The sequence below is a fragment of the Salvia splendens genome, chromosome 20 (genome assembly GCF_004379255.2).
Source record: "Salvia splendens isolate huo1 chromosome 20, SspV2, whole genome shotgun sequence".
NCBI classification, from domain to species: domain Eukaryota; kingdom Viridiplantae; phylum Streptophyta; class Magnoliopsida; order Lamiales; family Lamiaceae; genus Salvia; species Salvia splendens.
In genome coordinates, this window is record NC_056051.1 from 4466505 (window position 1) to 4488008 (window position 21504).

The 21504-nt window shown below is 37.8% G+C and overlaps 2 protein-coding genes and 1 pseudogene across 2 annotated transcripts; all 3 read left to right on the forward strand.

Moving 5' to 3' along the window:
* The first annotated feature begins 9124 nt into the window (after nucleotides 1-9124).
* Nucleotides 9125-11767, forward strand: LOC121780968 (protein GET1-like). Its single transcript, XM_042178635.1, has 7 exons — nucleotides 9125-9287; nucleotides 9434-9513; nucleotides 10034-10104; nucleotides 10942-11012; nucleotides 11090-11171; nucleotides 11277-11326; nucleotides 11539-11767. Exons 1-7 carry the CDS (start codon nucleotides 9177-9179, stop codon nucleotides 11608-11610), a joined length of 537 nt encoding a protein of 178 aa, XP_042034569.1. The 5' UTR covers nucleotides 9125-9176; the 3' UTR covers nucleotides 11611-11767.
* Nucleotides 11768-14547: 2780 nt separating this feature from the next.
* Nucleotides 14548-17942, forward strand: LOC121781893 (annotated as a pseudogene).
* Nucleotides 17943-19025: 1083 nt separating this feature from the next.
* LOC121780965 (putative transglycosylase H16_A0665) lies at nucleotides 19026-21144 on the forward strand. The gene is made up of 5 exons (XM_042178632.1): nucleotides 19026-19569; nucleotides 19761-19886; nucleotides 20071-20222; nucleotides 20300-20411; nucleotides 20728-21144. The coding sequence occupies exons 1-5, from the start codon at nucleotides 19084-19086 to the stop codon at nucleotides 20968-20970; spliced, it is 1119 nt and encodes a 372-aa protein (XP_042034566.1). The 5' UTR covers nucleotides 19026-19083; the 3' UTR covers nucleotides 20971-21144.
* Nucleotides 21145-21504: the final 360 nt, after the last annotated feature.

Below are 21504 nucleotides of genomic sequence, written 5' to 3' on the forward strand. Positions count from 1 at the left end.
GGTTAAGACAAGATTCAGGCTATAATTAATGCGTTTTTTTCGCTAATCAAGTCGTTGGTGAGTAAGTGCTAACGTTGTGCCATAGTACTATCGCCTAATTATGCCTAACCTTTAAATTTTATTACTCGAGAAAAGGTCGAAGTTAATTTGCTAACATCACTATTGCTTGGCTTGAGAGAATAATTAATCAAATAGTAGCACCTAACACATTAGCTTATCTATAATTCTATTTCAAACCCTAACCACAAACACTAACAATCCACAAACTACAAATCTAGACTATTTAATCATACTCTAGGTCCCACAACTTATTTTTAGTTACTCCATCCGTCCCCAAAGAATATGCACTTTGGGTTCGACACGAGTTTTAATGTAAAATTGGAAAAGTAAGAGAGATGTAGAGAGAAAAAGTAATTAAAGTATTGTTAGTGGATAATGAGTCTCACCTCATTATAGTGAAAAGAGTTTCCAAAATTGAAAAGTGCATATTCTTGTGGGACAAACTAGAAAGGAAATAGTGCAAATTCTTGTGGGACGGAGGGAATATTATTTTTCAAATCTCAAATTTCATGCTCCAATATTTGAAAAATTAAACAAATGATTAAAATAAAGATTAAAATAACTAGAGATATATATAGCCATATAGGTAACTCATGATCCTTGACCACAAACCAAAATGAGTCATTTTACTTTTAGCAAAAAAACATATTTTAAAATTTACCCTCTCTTACAATCTGTTCTAGTATACTGATTCTTAAACTTATTTTATACTTTTTTTTTCAAATATCATTTTCTTAAATCTCATGCTCAAACCAAACGTCTTAATTATGGTGATGCAGAGGGAGTCACACCTAACCCACAAGGCTAGGACCATCCACAACTCATGATATTCAATTTAAACCACTACATTCATGTACTATCATGTAAACATCTCGGATTTTACCTAACAAATTCAACCGTACTCTATTTGTAATCTCACCACTTACTTTTTGTAGTTCATTATTTTTAATTTTTATTGAATTAATTTTTAATTTTATGGAGTATTTGTTTGAGCTATTCAAAATTACATAAAATAACTAAATTTATTATAAAGTCAAATACCTTACCCCTAACTAGTCAGCCCAAATAAGAAAATCAGTTCAAATTCTTGGCCCAACTAATTTGTCCAATAGCATTGTAAAATACTAAGAAACACTATAATAACTTTGTATTGGGCCCAAACCTCTTATTTCATTCATACACCAATCTACTTCGAATTACCTCCATATAGTTGTTAAAAGTTTAAATCATGTATACATGAAAATCATATTACCGATTATGAGTTAATTATTGATATGTGTTAGTTTCATGTTGAAAGAAAATAACACTATCGTTTATGAGTTAATCCCTGATAATTGTTAATTTCACCGTGAACAATTGTCATATCTATCTTGTTTGAACTGAAGTAAACATAACCAATCTCGACAAATAAAAAGAAATGAAACTATAATTAGTCCTGATGCAAAAATAAATAAGAAAAAATCTCAAATCTAGTTAATTTACAATACTTTTACAACGCTCAAAACAATTGTTAATTAGTTATTGATAATGTTGAATATTGGTGGACTCTCATTTGGGCTGGTGTTATATTTTGCCCATGTGTTACTGATTTGGGCTTGGCCCAATACTTATGCCTTCCACTCCAGATGCAGCCACGTGTACTCCCTCTCGGATCATGGTTCTCAGCCGTTGGATGGTAGAGTGTGCTTGTTATGTGTGTGAGTCTTCTGATTCTCAATCTTATTCTACACTCTTCACTCTCTCTCTCCGGATATATTTTTCTCTCTCTCAGAGTTCTTCACTCCTCTTCTTCTTCCCTTCTTCTCCGACGTTTCTCTGATGATTCTGTGTGGTCTTGCACGGTTAAAAGTGCTTCAGATCTTGCTACAGTAATAGAGGAGGTAACCACTTCGGTTGCTGGTGTTGGGTGGGAACTAGGGTTTCCTGTTTGGAGTGTTTCTGTGCGAGGTTGTTCTCGAACGGTGTAGATCTGGGGTGTAGGAGTCAGTTAGGCTTGGAATCTGGAGTGTGATAGCTAGACTCGGCGGGTGGCTGAGCCGTTGATTGTTGTCTTCTTTGTGTTTCTTTCGGTATTCCTTAATTGTTTGCACTGGATCCGAGTGGATCTGTTATCTTGTGTTTCTAACGAGGGTTTTGAGTGTGCAGGGTTATTGAAGCTTATCTTGTAGTGGTTAAGCTCAAAGACTTAGTCTGTAATAGCTATTGTGTATCTTGACTGTAATAGCTAGACTCGTTGTATATATCAGTCGCTTGGTTGATGGTTTGACTGAGCCATCTTGTAACAAGACCAAAGAGGTCTCGGTAAATAGTGAATCCGGAATTCGTCTGATCCCTACAGTGGTATCAGAGCCCACGGGGGGACGATTTCGGCACGCCGAGTCGCAATAAGGAGGTGGGCAAGTGGAACCCTCCCTCGAGTGGGGGTTTGCTCTGGTAAATTGGCTGTGACTCTTTCTCTGTTTTGTTATTCCTGTTTAGTGCCACTCTAGGTTTGGGTTTTTTGCTGCTGGTAGACAGCCTTGACAAGGCTTAAGGTTTCTCTGTGTTTCCCTGTATGTTTTACTTGCTTCCGTGGTTTTCTTGGTGTTCTCTGATCTCTGATCTCATTTCACCTGGCCACCAAGCATCTTATACTGCCTAAGTGACCCCCTGCGCCCTCCAAGAGTAAGTGATTGCGAACTGGGATAGCCTTAGCCAGTGTTGCTCTTGACAGTCAGGGTATTGAGGTCTGACCTGTGTGGTTCTTGTGCTCTCTGTTTTCTTAGGTGATTTCTGTGAGAATCTGTGTTTCTGACCTTGTGTGCAAAGTTGTGAGTTCTTACCTTGCTCACATTGTTTTGGCTGAATTGGTGTCCAAAATGTCTCAGCCTAATGGTTTGGTTCCATTTAATGGAAAAAATGACTTTATGATTTGGAAACAAAAATTGAAGTGTATTTTGATTCAACAAAAGGTTTTCAAGTCTGTTGATGGTACTTTGTCTGATGATGTTTCTCCTGAAAAACAAGATGAAATGAATGAGATAGCCAGGGCTACTATAATTCTCAATTTGTCTGATTCTGTGATTAGAAAGGTTGATCATGTTGAATCTGCTTCTGAAATGTGGAAATTACTTGATACTTTGTTCACTGAAACTTCCATGTCCTCCAGAATGTATTTGCTTGAAAAGCTGTTCAAATTTAAGCTTGATTTGTCTAAGGATATAGATGATAATGTGGATAGGTTTCAGAAGCTTGTTCAAGATATAAAAAGATCTGGTGATAAGACTATTGATGAATATACTAGCATTGCTCTAATGAATGCCATTCCTGATAACTATAGTGATGTAAAGGCTGCCATTAAATATGGCAGAGATTCTGCTCATCTAGACCTGATTATAAGCTCTCTTAAGTCTAAGGAACTTGAATTAAAGAAAAGGGGTTCTGACAAATCTACTGCCAACAAAGTGTTTAATGTTAGGGGTAGATCTAACTCAAGAGGGATATTTGAATCTAATGGGGGTTCCAGTTCTAGGTCAAATTCTAAAAGGAGGAATAACAGGTCTAGGTCTAACAGTAGGGACCCTAAATCCTTTAGGAAATGCTATAACTGTGGAGAAACTGGGCACTACAAGAAGGAGTATACTAAGCCAAAGAAAAATAGGCCTCCTAGCCATAACAATCATATAAACCACATTTCCAACCCCCAGATTGAAAATGTTGCAAATATGGTCAAATATGAGGCTGACAATGAATCTGTTTTTATGGTGCATGATTTGCTGAATATAAATGCCTCCCCTATGTGTACTTTTACTTCAAATGACTGGTTATGTGATTCTGGATGTACTTATCATGTGAGTCCCTTCAAAGAAGTGTTTACTGAGATAAAGCCTGTGTCAAATACTTATGTATCAATGGCTGATGACAAGAAGTGTGAAATTCTTGGGATTGACACTGTGTGTTTGAAATTTGATAATGGCTATGTGCTAAACTTGAAGGATATGAGATATGTTCCAGATCTATGCTATAATTTGATATCCTGCACTGCTCTTGAAAACTCTGGAATGGGTGGTAAGTGGGGGGAAGACTGTATGAAAATTTGTAAGGGGTCTATGTGCCTGTTTAAGACTAAAAGAAAGTGTGGCTTGTATGTCTGTACTGCTGTTCCTCTTACTTGTGAAAAAGCTTGTGCCAATGTTGTAAAAACTGACAAATTAATGTTGTGGCATAATAGACTAGGTCATATGAGTGAAAAGGGGATGAACATTCTGAAAAAGCATGCCATACTGTCTGATTCTGATGTCCATGTTGAATTACCTTTCTGTGACACATGTGTGCTTGGCAAACAACATAAAGTCACTTTTCCAACTCATGTTCCTGCTAATGTGAGTAGAAATGTGTTGGAATATCTGCATATGGATGTTTGGGGACCTGCTTCTGTGTCTTCTCACTCTGGTTCAGTCTATTTTCTTTCTGTTATTGAAGACTTTTCAAGAAAAGTGTGGTGTTTTCTGATGAAACATAAGTATGATGTGTTTGGAAAAATTACTACCTGGAAAACCTTGATTGAAAACCAGACTGGAAAGAGGATTAAAGGAATTAGAACTGACAATGGTCTTGAATTTTGTAATAAACAAATGGATGACCTGTGTGCTGGTTTTGGAATTAAGAGGCATAAAACTGTACCCTATACTCCTCAATAAAATGGAGTAGCTGAGAGAATGAATAGGACTTTACTTGAAAAGTTTAGATGCATGCTTTCAAAATGTGGTTTGTCAAAGAAATTTTGGGGTGAAGCTTTGTTAACTGCTACATATCTGGTAAATAGGTCTCCCTCTGTTCCTTTATTGGAGCAGTGCCCTGAATATGTGTTTGCACAAAAACCCTTGAATCTTTCTCACCTAAGAGTGTTTGGATGTTCTGCTTTTATGCATACTAAGACTGACAAACTTGAACCTAGGTCTAGAAAGGGTGTTTTCTTGGGATATCCCGAGGGTGTCAAAGGATATAGGGTCTGGCTAAGAGATGAGCCTGGTTTTAAGGTCATTATCAGCAGGGATGTGGTGTTCAATGAGCATGAATTTCCCTGTCTGAGATTGACTGATAATTCAGCTCTAGAGAGTGTGGACAGTGACCCTCCTAGTGAGGTGGAGTTCACAGAAATACCCACTGAAGTGGAGCATCCAGTGGATGCTTCAAGTGAGGTGGAGCAACCTTTTTAGAACTCAGTGCCAGCCTATACTCCCAGTGACACACCCTATGAGGGAAACTTACATGATGATAATGTGAACAATGTGCCTTTACCTGATGACAATGTGCATGCTAGTCCTATAAGAGTAAATGCTCCCTTACCTGCTCAGAATGTGTTAAACAGTCATTCTGGAGTTCAAAAAGCTATTGTTGCACCAAATTTGAATGACTATGTGCTTTCCAGAGATAGGCCTAGAAGGCTGAATGTGCAAAAACCTGCTAGATATGTAGGGCGTGTTGCTTTGATTAACTTGGCTTTTAATGTGCATGAATCTGATGGGGATGGGCCTCAAACCTACAAGCAGGCTAAAAAGTCTAAGTTCTGGAATAAATGGTATAATGCTATGGTGGAAGAAATGAACTCTCTGAAAATAAATCTTACATGGATCCTTGTGCCCCTGCCTCTGGGTGCTTCTGTGGTTGACTGTAGGTAGGTGTATAAACTGAAGAATGAGGTGGAGGGGCTGAGGTATAAGGCCAGATTAGTTTACTCAACAAGAGGGGGTAGATTACACTGAAATATTTGCCCCTGTGGTTAAATTCACTACTGTGAGGTTGATGCTTACTTTGTGTGCTCATTTTGACTGGGAGTTAAAGCAAATGGATGTTAAAACTGCCTTCTTGCATGGTGATCTTGATAAACCTATATATATGAGACAGCCAGAAGGTTTTGTAGATCCAAAGTTTCCTAATCATGTTTGCTTGTTGAAAAAGGTTTTATATGGTCTAAAACAGTCTCCTAGGCAGTGGAACATTAAGTTTAATACTTGTATGCATAAATTGGGCTTTGTTAGAAGTACTTTTGATGCTTGCTTGTATGTGAAGAATCTGAGTTCAGTTCCTGTTTTCCTGCTCTTGTATGTTGATGACATGCTAATTATGGGCCTTGTTTGAAAACCATAAGTGCCATGCAAGCTGCTTTGAGTGAGAATTTTGATATGAAAGACTTAGGGGATGCTCAGAAAATATTAAAATGGAAGTGGGACTTTGCATCACCTATTTTAAGATATAAGTACACGTGTTTGTCTTAATTACTGTCCCTTATAGACCACATTTTATTTAAATTCACCTGTTAATTTTATGTTATCACTTATTCATTACAACTTAAACTTCAGATAAAAAAATAGTATACCTTACAATCATCTTTAGTTTGTCCTCAAGATATGTAGCCGTTTCCTCCAAAATTTACTCCACTTGTTTTTTTTTTTTGCAATTTATAAATATGTTAGAAGTCATTTGAATATATATACAGTATAGAATGAACTAAGTATAGTGTTGACACTGTGTTTTACTTCTTCTATTAACTTTTGAATTTTTTTTACTTGCATCTTCCTTTTAATTTTAAAGTTACTTTGTTTTTCATTTTATACCATATGTTTTCAGCTGAAAACCAAAACCAATAGATTAGTATAATTGGGATATCATCTAAATGACTACGAATTACATATATATGTTCCCCTGTAGCTAATTGTTCTAGGAAATCCATATTTTTCAACAAACAACACAACATCTTTGACTTAGTCTATTTTTTAAACGATTAAGGATAATATTTGAACATGCAATCCCTTACTAATTGAATACAGTAATATTCGGAAGAATTTTTTACCTTTCTGTAGTAGGTTTGTCATAAGCAGGCTAAATCTATTACTAGTTGAAGCCGATGCTTGCTTCTGTCGCCAAATTTGAGAGTAAATTTTTCTAGCTAGGGAGGAGGAAGATTGGGCGCCGCGTTTGAGAGATGAAGCTAGAGTTTCAGCGGAGAATATGTCGGCGCGTGGGAGGAATAATGAGTGTAAAAATTGTATTTATGTGGTGTATATTATATTGTTTAAATGCCTAAGTACGTTAATTCTGATATCACTAATATCAAGTTTATGTAATTTTGTTAAAGTATGATTGGACTAATATATTTGGGTTTATATAATTTTAGAAAGTTTCGGCTATATATTTTAGTTTATTAGGCTGCTATATAATTGTGTTTTTTGGGGCAAGTCAATTAAAGTTTTTTGGGCCCAGTTTTTTTTATTTATTTATGTTTTTATATATTAAGATGTTATTTTAGTTAATCATTATGTTAATTGTTAATAATTAAATTATATAAATTGTTTGAAATTCAAAAAAATTTATATAATTTTTTCATTTCATTTACATTGATCGTACTAATAATTTTTTTTATGTAGCTAATGTGGATGGATTTATTAAAAGTTCCATAATTATAAGTAATGTTGTTCTTGATAAAGATAATGCATGCATTGAGAGTGAGAGTAATATTCATTTGTCGACTTTAAATTAAGATGGAGGTATTTGTTTTCACTTTTATTTAATATCATTAATTTTATAAATATCATTTAACTATTTATTTATTCATATTATATGATTTTTTCCTGTTTATTCCTTAGTTTCACATTTTCCTTTATTTGAATATCTTATGACTCACGCATGGTATGGATGGTAACATTATTCTAACTAAATCATTCTTTGATCCTTAGTCACACATGTTCTCTTTGTCATTTGTTTTATTTTATTTTACTCCACTCATATCATACATTAAAGTTGTATAAAATCGTTTGTCGAATATGAAATGTTTCATTTAGAGTAGTTTGGGGGATTACATTTCTCTTTTTGTTATTGTTTATAATATTTTTAAATTATTTATAATATTACGCATACTTATAATTAATATATATTTTTAACTATAAATATCATTAGAGTTTCTTTATTTATTTTTAATCTAATTACCTTAGAATTTATCTTTATTATTTGAAATTTTCAGTATGGACACTGTTTGGTGGAATGTTGTGAATGCCACCATTAACTCTTCATATCTTTGGAGTAATTGTACAGTGTTTAGGTTAACCAGAAACATGAGACTGTTGAGTGTCGAATCTTCTGTTGAAGCTTCTAAGTTGAAGGAATTTTCTTCTTGGGTTGCTTCTTACGTGGATTCTAATGGTTTGTGTAGTGTCACCAGATTGATAATTACCCGGTTAGGTGATTATGTTTTGGAGGCCTGTGTCTTGGGGGCATAATATTGGTCATAAGGTTTTGATTCCGCGAATGTCATTGATACCATCTGATCCAAGGCTACAATTCAGATTCTAACGACGTCAATTTCCATTGGTTGTGTTGTATGCAATAACCATTAACAAAAGTCAAGGTCAATCTCTGTCCCATGTTGGATTATTTTTGAAAAAACCAATCTTTAGTCATAGATAACTTTATGTTGCTATATCTAAGTCACAAGTTGTGAAGATTTGAAGATTTTAGTGTGTGGGGATGAGAATGATAGTAGAATTGATTTTACTCTTAATGTTGTTTACAAAGAAGTCTTTCAAAATATAGGAATTACTGTGTCAGAGAGATGTTTGTAACAATTTTATTGAGAAGATGTTTGAATTCTATGTTTTGTTGATCGAATTTATAATGAACTATTTATTTTTCAAATAATTTTATTTATTTACTTTTGTTATTTACTATTTCTCAACCTTTTGCATGTATATCCTATTCTATTTCTATTTCTTTCCCTCATGTCCTTTTGTTACAATGGATTGATGGATTGATAGATTAATAGATGTAGAAGTATGTTTTTTAAATCGTATAATCTTATGAATACAAATTTTAAATAGTTTCTATTCTTGATTTGCAGTAAATTTACATTTTTTTATATATTTTGATTTAATTCATTTTAAATATATTTTCTTATTTTTTGAAAATCATTTGGCCCGTGCATACCACGGGTGGTAACCCTAGTTTAAAAAAACACTGTAGTCTGCCAGGTTGAGTTGATCAAATTGACCTGCCCACGACGCCGTTTAAGGCGAAGAACAGAATAATTGATCCCCACAAAATTAAAAGGAAAATAAAAACACAAAGCCAGAAAGAGCGAAGAAATGGAAGACATTCAAACGGAGCAAAGGAAATCGTTTGCAGCTCCACTGATTTTCATCCTTGTATTTGCTTTCCACTTCGTGTCTAAGTATATCGAATCCCAGAAAAATAAGGTTTTCGTCATTTCCCTATTCCGGTGAAATTAATTGATTTCGCTTTCCAATTTGGGGGCTTATCGAATTTATTAATTGCATTTCGTTTCGTCTGTTCTAAAATTACATCTGATTTTGATATTTCAACACATATTTGGCTCACACAGAAAGGATACGGCGATAACTTGGACGTTAAATTGCGACGCGAAATTAAGCAGCTTTTGAAGGAGGCCAGCACTTTGTCACAGTAAGTACGGATTTTCATATACTATGTATACATCTATGGATAAATTAGTAGTATATGTTTGTGTTTAGTTGTGATTGTGATCAATAATCCCCTATTGTTGTATTGTTCAGCTTCTTTGATTAATGCGAGTTTATCAATTGGTAGGGGATGCAATTCTCTTAATTTAATGAAATTCACTTATTTTGAAGAGAAGCCACATATTATTTGGATTGGTAATTGATAACATTAAATTACATGAAATGAAGATAGGAATAGTAGTGGTAAAATTTATTATCATTCCATAGGTCTGAGGAGGGAGTTCTAATTACGATGTCGTGCAGTTTAAATGTGTGTGGGAATCCAGTCGAACGTGGTGAAAGATTGACGGTAAAGTGTTTACGTTAGATAGCAAACAATTATGACTTATCAATCAGTTGAGCCTCCAGAAAATTTATAAGTTGCATAAAAAAAATAGGGCTGCTTTCGTTTGAAGTTCTCTTGTTATTAGGTATAGATACTCATTGCTTGTCATTGTTTTCAGGCCTTCAACATTCGCTCAAGCTGCAAAACTAAGAAGAACGGCAGCTGCAAAGGAGAAGGAACTTGCAAGATGTAGGATACGATTTATTTTCCAGTTCTCTTTTCTACAAAATGCAGTCTTTCTATATTAAGTGCCATGTGAATTATAATTTCGTACTACATTTTTCTGATTGAGAAATGTGCGTGATAAGTTAATAACATGCCTCTCCATAAGAAGCTTGCTTATCAATCGGGGATCCTTTGCACTTTCAAAACTACTTCAAATCAATCACTGAATTATTTGCTTGCTTCTAATATTTCTATAATTTTGACTTCAGAAGCTGTTAGTTTTTGTTTTAATTCAAGCAATATGGCGATTTGAAATTTCACTGAACTTAAGGAATTTGACATAGATCACGTGATCCGTGGTAGTTCTTATTGGATAAAAGTTAACATATTCATCATCTTCATGGCCTTCATTGACATGGTTCCACCTGTAATCTGTGGTTGGCTGGTGGTAGGCGTTGTGAATCAAATTATCAGCTCTCGTCATCTTTTCACGATGTATACCTTATATACTGTTGTCTGAGCTCCATTTCGTCATTCTGCTGTTTGCCTTATGTCAAGTATATCTAATTCTTATGGTTAAACTTTAAATGGATAATCCTGAGATGTCAAGCACCATTTCTGGCCTAGATGCGGCTGTCTTGACTCTCCATTGCACATATGTTTCTAGTCACATTCTTCGTTTATTTATTTCATTCTTATGTACATATTTATTACTGGCCATATTTACATGTCATCTCAGCTTGTCTCTGTTTTTATTTTTTCTTAAAACCTTTTGACTTCTTTAATGATCATTAATTGCATTGAGGTATTGCATGTCTGAGAATGTAAGTTCATAAGTTTTTGTTGTACCATCCAATCCAGATCTAGAGACGAAAGAGAAGGATATGAAGTTTTCAGTTAGTGCATATGGAAAACACTTGATGATATCAAAGGTCATTACTTAACTCGTAAATGTTTCTCAGGGGATCAATCTTTCAAAGTGCTTAGACTGTTGGAGTTTACTGTGCAGGTATTTACGTATTTTGTGCTGATTTTATGGTTCTGGAAGATACCCGTTGCCACAATATCTGATCAACTCGTGCACCCTTTTGGTAGTGCTCCTCTCCCATCTTGTCTTTCCTTTGTTGTCTGAGTTTCATTATATGCAAGATATTTCAATTCCTTGATTCTCGACTTATCGGAGCTTGCTTTTGCAGGATGGTTGCTTTCTTGGAGAGCAGGAAGTTCTTTGAAGGACAGTGTTGTGGTACTGAAACCCCTTCCACCCTCTTTTACGCCCTGCACCAATTTTTTTTGCTTTCCAAAATAAAAAAGTGTTTGTAGTTGGTTCTCTCTTGCGATCGTTTAAGACTGTGCCGATAGGAGAAGCCAGCCAGAATATATTTTCACTGCTTCGTGCAAGCAGTGATCTCTTGTATAAGAACGAGGCTTCTGACGTTCCATTTTATGCGTCTACAGGTTGGAATCATACCATGGTTGATAGTATCCACCAGAGTGAGCAAGTTCGTTTGCAGGAAGGTATTCAAGTAAGATTTGATCTAAAGGATGTTTTGAGTAAAATGAACATCAACAGCAGGAGACTACTTAGATTAACCTGTCATTATACTTTTCCCTTTTCTTTTACCATTATTTAGATCATATGTTTCATATCATAACAAGTGATCAATCAGTTCAAGTATTTTGCCCAGTTTTGGTGTACAGTCTTTATACAACTTATTTTTTTGTACTCCCTCCGTTCCATGTTAATAGAGTCATTTTTCTATTTTGGGAAGTTCCAAGTTAATTGAGTCATTTCTACTTTTAGCAAAAAGCAATTTTCCTTTTTTCTTTATTCTCTCTTCATCTCTCTTACTTTATTCCCTCTTACTTTTTTCACAATTCATTTAACACACTATTTTTAAACTCTGTGCTGAAAAGAAGTACCTATATTAACAAGGAACGGAGGAGGGAGTACTTTTCAAAACCAAGGCTTCAACAGAAACATTACATGATACACTAATGAATTGTTCGTATACAATTCTCATGTGAGTTGTTGCAAATAAAAAATACAAAGTAAGAAGAGATTAATTGAAATATCCAGTTACTCACTCTTTCAATGACTAATTAATTTTTGTTGATCTTCCCTTCACGTAATAAGTATGCTTCAATGAATAGAATCATACCTAACCTTTGTAATTTTAACATGGTATCAGAGCAGACTCATGCCGAATATGCCGTCGGAGATGGGACACGAAATAACAACATATGTGAGTTCTTCCACGTCGAAAATATGAAGTATACATACATCAATTTAAATACTCCATCCGGACGCGAATAAGAATCCCGTTTTTCTATTTTAGTCCATCCGCGAATAAGTGTCCCGCTTCACTTTTACCATAGATGGTAATAGGGTCACACTTTCCACTAAATCACTCCACTCACATTTCTTTTAAAACTAATATACACAAGTGGGACCACTATTCTACTAACTTTTTCCATCCACTTTCGTTAACATTTCTTAAAATTCGTGCTGACAAGAAATGAGACTCCTAATGGCGGACGGTGGGAGTACCAACTTGCAATATCTTAGAGCATCAGCAGTGGCGCGAAATTCCCAAAAACACCTCCTGCCACGTCATACGGACATCCCACTGCACTGCCACGTCATAAGGACTTCCCACTGCACAGTGGTGGACATCCTCAAGGATTCCCACAATTAAAAAAACCACAAATTCACAAATTAAACAATTTGCGGAATTAAACAATTTACGAAGTTAAAATTTCGACACAAATAGAGAAAAAAATTCCATTAAATAAAAAAAAAGTATATTTGACCAAATTAAAAAAACATTTCAATAATTAAAAACTACATCAACGAAGACCCCTCCGCTGCCATACTTCTTCAATAATATCGTTCTGGAGCCGAACATAGGCTTGTCTTTGGCGCATGTCGGCAAATGCACGGACTCGATCGACATCGTCATGGGGTATCCCCATGCGTACATTGCTAGTGGCCACGCCGTGGCTTGGACCCGCAGCACCAGCATCATCATTGGTCCAATCAGTCAGTGCTGGACCTTCATCTTCGACAATCATGTTGTGCATAATAATACATGCGTACATGATGTCGGCGATGCTGTCAACATACCACAGCCGTGTTGGACCCTTCACTGCCGCCCATCGAGCCTGGAGCACACCTAATGCCCTCTCCACATCTTTGCGCGCTGCCTCCTGGCGACCCGCAAAATATATCTTCTTTTCATCTGCTGGGCATCTGATCGTCTTCACAAAGACGGACCACATAGGGTATATCCCATCTGCCAAATAATAGCCCATATTGTGCTGGTTGCCGTTGGCGACGAAGTTGACGGCCGGACCAACGCCCATGCACTGCTCGTTGAAAAGGGACGACGACTGGAGGACGTTGATGTCGTTGTTAGACCCGGCTACTCCAAAATAGGCATGCCAAATCCACAGCCGGTAGTCAGCTACCGCTTCAAGGATCATCGTGGGATTGTTGGCCTTGAAACCAGTAGTGTACATCCCTTTCCAGGCAGCGGGACAGTTCTTACATTCCCAGTGCATACAATCTATGCTGCCTAACATCTCCGGAAACCCGTGCTGATTCCCGTGCATATCCGGCAGAGCCTGACAATCTTCGGGCGTAGGCCTCCGAAGATACCTATCCCCGAATATCTCCCTAACGCCCTGACAAAAATACTTCAGGCAATCGCGGGCAGTCGTCTCACCGATGTGGAGGTACTCGTCGAACATGTCGGCTGCCCCTCCGTATGCCAGCTGCCTGATTGTGACAGTGCACTTCTGAATCGGCGTGTGGCCGGGTATACCAGCCGCATCCTCCCGCACCCTGAAATACCCGTATCGACGCTCTAAAGCGGCCACCATACGCAGAAAGAGCGGACGATGCATCCTAAACCGTCGCTGGAACAGGTTCTCCCCAAACTGTGGCTCCGGCGCAAAGTAATCCTCATACAACCGAGCATGGGCAGCGAGGTGGTCCCAGGAATTATAGTTCGACGATGGATGGGTCGAGGTAGCGCCGGCACCAAGGCCGCTTGTTCCTCCCTCTCCGCTGATTCCCGCACACGTGCGTGAATCAGACGCATCATGTGTTCATAATGCCCACCACTACCACTACCACTATCAGCCATTCCGGATATATAAAAGAAATGTATAGAGAGATACTTGTTAATACAAGTGGTGCGAATGAAATGAAGTTCAACGAGACGTATTTATAGAAATTGAAAAAAAAAATTTAATGCAATAAATGAGAATTCCGCGCGGACGTCCGTGGGAGTCAACGCAATGGCGGACGTCCGCGCGGCGTCGCGACGGAATTCCATGTAAACGCCGCGGAACTGCGGTGTCCTCGGCGGAATTCTGTATCCGTGCCTACCATGCACAATGGCGGACGTCCGCCGCAGAATTCCGGCATGCCGGTCGAAATTCCGGCGGGACGGGCGCCATTGTTGATGCTCTTAAGCTAGTAGAGTGACATGGGCTTTTCTATATGATGAGAAGCCCACTTTATATTTGGGTTGAATGCTACTCTCCTAGTACAACCTAAAATTTCAAAATCAGCTTCCAAGAATTATACATTACAACCCTAAATCTCAAAAACGTGAAAGACCTTTTCTTTGCTGACAGTCTCAATCCTCCGGCAATGGATCGTTTACAGCTCTTCGGCGGCGACGGAGATTCTTCAGACGAAGACATTTCCAAAATCGAAATCGACCAGGAATTCGCCAAACGCTACGATGTTACGACTTTTCCTCGCAACCTCCCTATCTTAGCTCACAACTCGCAATCCACCGAGATCCAGCGATAAAACGCGATCACAACACAATGAATGATCAATTGAAACGATTGAATTAACGGTAATAACGATCGAATGTTTTACAATTGGAATGAATAAGCAAGGAGGAACTCTAGATCCACGATCTAAGCTCACCAACACTCAACTAAGCAATATCAACGACAAAGACAAAAGAAAGAGCAACTACAACTACTTATACTCTTCATCCTAGCTCTGCCTCTCTTCCCGCGTGCTATCGTCCACGTGCTTTGCTCTCATTGGCCAACAACACGTCATTGCCTCGTTCTTATTGGACAATGCCTCCTTACTAACGCCACGTCACAACTAACTCAATATGTTGCATGCATGTGTTGCGCGCATACGTTGCATGCATGTGGTGATCATGTTTCATAATCATGCATGCAACATACGAGCACAACAAGAAGCGAGAGGAACTTCACAGGTACGAAGCGCTGAAGAAGCAGGGAAAAGTCGACTCGTCGGATTCCGAGGAATCCTCGTCGGAGGAGGAGTTCACGAAACCGAGTAAGAAGACCGACGCCAAATTCTTCGATGCGTTGATTAAGGTGAAAAATCAAGACCCGATTTTGAGGTAACCTGATGCGAAATTGTTCGATTCCGACTCCGACGACAGCGATGAAGACGAGGATGATTCTTGTAAGAAGAAGGGGACTCCGATGTATTTGAAAGATGTTGTATCGAAGCAATTGATTGAGGCGGGTCCAGAGCTGAGTGATGAAGAGGAGGAAAATGGGGATTATGATAATAAGGTAGAGAGTTATACGCAAGAGCAGGAGGAGAGGAGGAAGCAGATAGTGCAATCTTTGGATGAGGGGAAAATTGATGATGATGATGATGATGATGATGATGATGATGATGGGGATTTTTTGAGAGTGAAGAGTAGCGGGAAGAACGAGGAGGATGAGGAGGAGGAGGATGTGCTTGGGGAGAAGATGGATAAGTATTTTGGGGAGGATACGAAGTTGGATGAAGAAATGATGTTTTTGAAGGAATTTTTCAGGAAAAGGTTGTATGATGAGGAAAGTAATGCTCGGGGCGATGTGGAGGTGGACATTTCAGAGGACGAGGATGAGCTGGAAAAGCAAGAGGATTACGAGACTGAGTTTAATTTTAGGTTTGAAGAGAATGCTGGCGATAGGGTGATGGGGCATTCGAGGAAAGTGGAAGGGTCTGTGAGGAAGAAGGACAATGCGAGGAAGTCGCAGAGGGAGAGGAAAGAGGAGAGGATGGCGCAGGCGGAGTTTGAGAGGAAGGAGGAGTTGAAGTGGTTGAAGAACTTGAAGAAGAAAGAGATAAATGAGAAGTTGGAGAAGATTAGGGAGGTAGCTGGGATTGGGAAGGCGGAGGGTGTCTTTTTGGATAAGGATGATTTAGAGGATGAGTTTGACCCCGAGGCTCATGATAGGAAGATGAAGGAAGCGTTCGGTGAGGAGTATTATGGTGCTGAGGATGTGGATCCGCAGTTTGGGAGCGATGGCGATGAAGATGAGGAGGGTCTTGAGAAACCGGATTTTGACAAGGAAGATGAGTTGCTTGGACTTGATAAGGGTTGGGACGAGGTGGATGAGGCGGGTACAGGGTTCAAGTCGGTAAGAGAACGAATAATGAAAGATAGGTTGGCTAAAGGGGAGGAAGATGTGGTGGATGAAGATGGAGGCGATGAGCGAAAGGAGAGGGGGAGTAAGAGGAAGAGAAAGCACAAACCGAGTGACGTAGAGAAGGCAGTTATAGAGGAGCTCTTGGATGAGTACTATAAGTTGGATTATGAGGACACCTTAGGGGATTTGAAAACAAGATTCAAATACAGACCTGTAAAGGCAAAGAGATTTGGATTGACCTCAGAAGAGATTCTTGCGCTGGACGACAAGGAACTGAATCAGTATGTCTCCTTGAAGAAGATAGCTCCGTATAGGGAGAAGGAATGGAAGGTGCCTAGAATCAAGACTATCCAGCTAAAGGAAAGTAAATATCGAAAGGGAAGTACTTCTCGGGCTGTTGATGAGGATAGGAAGGGGAGGCACCACGAGGGTAAGGGAAAAGATGTGGAGGATAAGGCGGTGGGAAGTGAAAAATCACAACCCGTGGAGTCTAATGGGGATGAGAAAACTATGTCCAGAAAGAGGAAGAGAAAACTGCAACAGGCTGAACTCAAGATATCTCAGTCCAGGCTTATGGCATATGGGAAAATTCCCTCCAAATCTAAGAGCAAGAATTGAAGTTTTGGATACTTATTTCTGTAAAAGGTATAATTTCTTTCTGTAAGCACATATATATAGCCTTTTTTTTGGTATGCACAGTTAATGTTTCTTTCGTGTTTTGCTGTTGCGGCTCTTTATTTGCTTGGCAATTTATGATGAGAGTAGTTGTTTCGAAATAGCAAAAAGTTAATAATTTTGGAAGAACATTAACTAGATTACATTGTGAATGACTATTGCCCTGTTTAGATATTTGATCAAGTAGGCTATGCAGCATTTTTATTTCGTATTCACATTAACATTTTAGGTGGAACTATGATAGCATGTATGCTAATGCAAGTCATCGGCTTATTTCGGTTGTCAGTGTGAGCCGTGGGATCGTGTTGTTTAACTCGTCTTAGGCTTAAACATTACATTTACTGCTTGTGCTTGCTATTTACTTATAATCTTGTCTAGTTGATTAAGTGTAATCTTCCTGTTATGTATTTTCTTCATATAATCTTGTTTAGTTAATTAAATGGAAAATTTCATACACTGCTTGCTTGCTATTTGCTTATAACGTTTGAATCGTTGTAAAACAGTCGTTACTCTAGTTTGATGCCTTCGTTTTTTTTTTTTTATCTCAGATACTCAAATTAGTTCATACCCTATTCTCAGCCCTCCCAGCATTGGAATGAAAGACCACCATCGCTCATCAACGATGCTCGATTTTGTAGTTTCAGCCGCAGATGATCCGTGTATTTTAAGGTAAAAAGTAGAGGCTTTCAGATACATCTTTCCAAGTGAACATGGATGATGATTTTGTAAACTGAAATGCAGAGAGACACGTAGATTAGAAGCCATTAAACTTATTTTTTGAACTAATAGCACTCCCTCCGTCCCGGACTACTTGCACTTATTTCCTTTCTGGGCGTCCCAAGTTATTTGCACTCTTTTCATTTTTAGTAAAAATTATCATCTACAGACGCAATTGTTGACTTTGCTATACACTCATTCCTTAATCTCCGTGCCGAAAAGGAAATGTGCGAGTAGTCCGGGACGGAGGGAGTATTATCCTAACCGAGAGTGTTCATTGACATTTAGTGGGATGAGATTTTTGCACTTCAAACACTTGCTACTCTTAAAAGCCTTGTATTTTGGCAGAAAGTTGAAATTTCTTGTATCATACTCCCTCCGTTTCGCCATAGTTGAGGCAGAATTTTTCGGCACGTAGTTTTAGAAATGAATGTTGGGTGTGTTAAATAAAAAATAAAAAAAGTAAGAGAGAGGAAAATGTATAGAGAATAAAGTACAAAGTGAATAAAGTAAAGATAATAAAGTAAGAGAGAGAGTAAAGTAAAAGAGAGAGAAAAGTTACCATATATGGAAATATTCAACTATGAAGAAACTTTCTGAAATGGTAAAATGACTCAACTATGGCGAAACCGAGGGAGTATCAAACATGTAACTGAATATGAGTTGGTACATTTTTCATCGGTTTCGCAATTACTTCAATTTTCGTTCTTACTTATATTTAAGACTTTGATTACAATTCAAATCCCCTTATTATGTCATTTTCTATTTTATCCCTTTGCTTAGTGTAATCATCATTTTATTTGGGAGTATATTTTACTTTGTCTGGTAGTAAATGAATCATTATTTTCCGCGTGGAAACTTTAGAATATCATAAACTACAGAATTTGTTGAAAGATTAATCAAAATTGGGGCTTAAATTAATTATATGAATAAGACTGATTATTATAATAGAGATTACAACACACACACACACACACATATATATATATATATTACTACAAATATGTACTGTATTAATTTATTTATCATTTCTATATAAAATACTCCATTTTTTATTCTAATATTTAGTGATTATTAATATTATATTTTTTTATTCTAATATATTTAGTGATTATTATCAATATTATTAGTATGGTGTGATAATTTCCACTCGCATCAAAGTTTGTAACAGCATCTATGATCCATGTCCGACCAAACCACTTTTCCGATCCTGCATTCTTCTCCGCCGCCGCAGCGCCGCCATTTCCAACAATCTCCGGCGAAGGCACTCGGTCGCTATCATTCACATCTACAACAAACCATAAATTACCCCTAACCACCAAATACCAATTGAGCTCCTCCTTACAACGCCATTATTCCCTCCATCGCAGCTCAACATTTTCCCAATATTTGTTCCTCTCCGCATTCTCCGTCGCACTCTTGATTCTCCGCCTTACTTCCTCCGTCATCCTTCCAGATTTCTCGCACCGTTGGCGCCAGCTGATTGCCTTTTCTTCCCAGGCCGAGGCCGAGCTCATCGACACCCCCGATTACCTGTTCGATGCCGCCGTCGCCTATGAAGACCGCCGCTTCTTTAGCCACTTCGGCGTCGACGTGATCGGCGTGGCTCGCGCAGTTCTCTCGCTGTCTGTGCGTGGCGGCGGCAGCACGATTACGCAGCAGGTATAGTTTTGAAAGTGAATTGGGGATTACATTTTCTGCTTGCAGTTGCATACCAAGTGTTTGTGTTTTTATCTGAGTGAATAAATTCGTGGTTTTCTCTTCCTTTTCTAATCATTGTTGTTTGTTAATTTACTAGTTAATTAATTTCTGAAATGCTGGGATTTTTAAGTTGTGCCTAATTGTGTTTGCAGCTTGTCAAAAACACTCTTTTGAAGAACGAGCGCACATGTTTGAGGAAATTTGTGGAAATGGTGCTGGCAGTAGCACTCGAGAGGAGAATTTCGAAATTGAGAATCTTGAGTGCTTACTTGTGTAAGGTAAAGCTCAACTCTTTTCTTGTTTTGTATTGTCATTGTTGAATTTTACACGGTTTCGCTTTGTGATATTCACATGTTCGTGTATTCATGAAGCTATGATTTCCACTTGATCCTCACTTCAAGACCTTGAGTGTTGATATTTGCTTGTCTTTCATTTGATATAACTAGCATATCGAATACTCAGATATATTGGGGACATGGCATTTATGGAATAAATTCTGCATCGAAGTTTTATTTTGGAAAACATCCGCCACTTCTTACTTTGGGTGAATGCGCCCTGCTCGTGGGGATGATCCCCGCCCCAGAGGTCCGATCACCATTCCGAGATTACACTAGGTTGGTATTTCTTAATGCCGGCTTATTTTACTCGTACTTGTGTATCTATATCCTATCTGAAGTAATCCTATTTGTAGAGGAAAAACCTTCCAAACTAGAGTCTTGAAGAGGATGGTTGATGGACGCTTCCTAGATCTTGAGGCTGCACTTTCTTCCATGAGAAAATCCGATTCATTGAAATTTGTGAAGGTAAACGGATTGCTTGTTCGATCCTTCATCAGCTTAGTTACAGATTAGATAGAAACCTCTGTAGAGAAAGTCTAACGGTGCAACTGAGGCTAGAGAGTTCTTTACACAACTTTTTCTTTTGAGTAAGAAGGTAAATTTGATCGAAGGAATCAATCGTCAATCACTTATGTAAATGGAGGTTCCATAATTAGTGTTCTGTTATAAACCTATAGATGTGTTTTTGACAAAAAAAGAAAGTACTAAAACCTCTACACTTGTGTAAAAGTGTGGCTTCCATATGTAGCTCTTCTGACTAGTGTTTGTAAGTTCTTTGTAGGCGCCCGAAACTCCGATAAAGTTGGGTTTGAAGGACTCATGGGAGTGGGAAACAGAGAGCTCTGTATGGGAAGTGAGGGAAGAGATGGAGAAATGGGCAATGAGTTTCACAGCTAAAGAATTTGAGAGAACTTCAGACCCAAAGACGAAGCAAATTCCTTCCAAGAAAGATGGCTCACGGCTTCTTCTCTCGGTTTTACATCATCCTGTATTGCTGCTGAAGCTATGCTTCTCGAGATATTGAGATTCGTTCGTGGTTTCCATTGGCTGCACGAGCGACTGCTCCGTGCATTGTGTTTAGAAAGATATGAATGATGATTTCTCTCAACTTGGATAAGTTTTGGGGTTCTTACACTGTTGCAAACTGATGATGATACTCTATTTTTTGGCTAGAAATCTGAGATAAACATTTGTTATATTGTTTCTCTCTATCTTATGTTTATTCCCTCTTTTTCGAATTTTATCTTTATTTTTACTTCATAAATTGATGTTATTTTCAAATTCGACCTTATAATTAAGCTGGTAATCAGAATATAATTTGAAATTTTCAACTGAGATATAATTATAACCATAAGCTATTCCAGTAGCGAATTTAACAACGTAATTTTTTTTTATTAAAAGTGAATATTCATTTATTGAGTTAATGCGAAAGCATATGCTTTTGTTAAGTAAGATTAGTAAATCAAAATCATGAAAAGACCTTTAATTTAATAAAATCCACTAAATCCACTAGGCAAAAGTTTACTAAAGGTGCTGATTTGGCGACCTCTGATTGGAT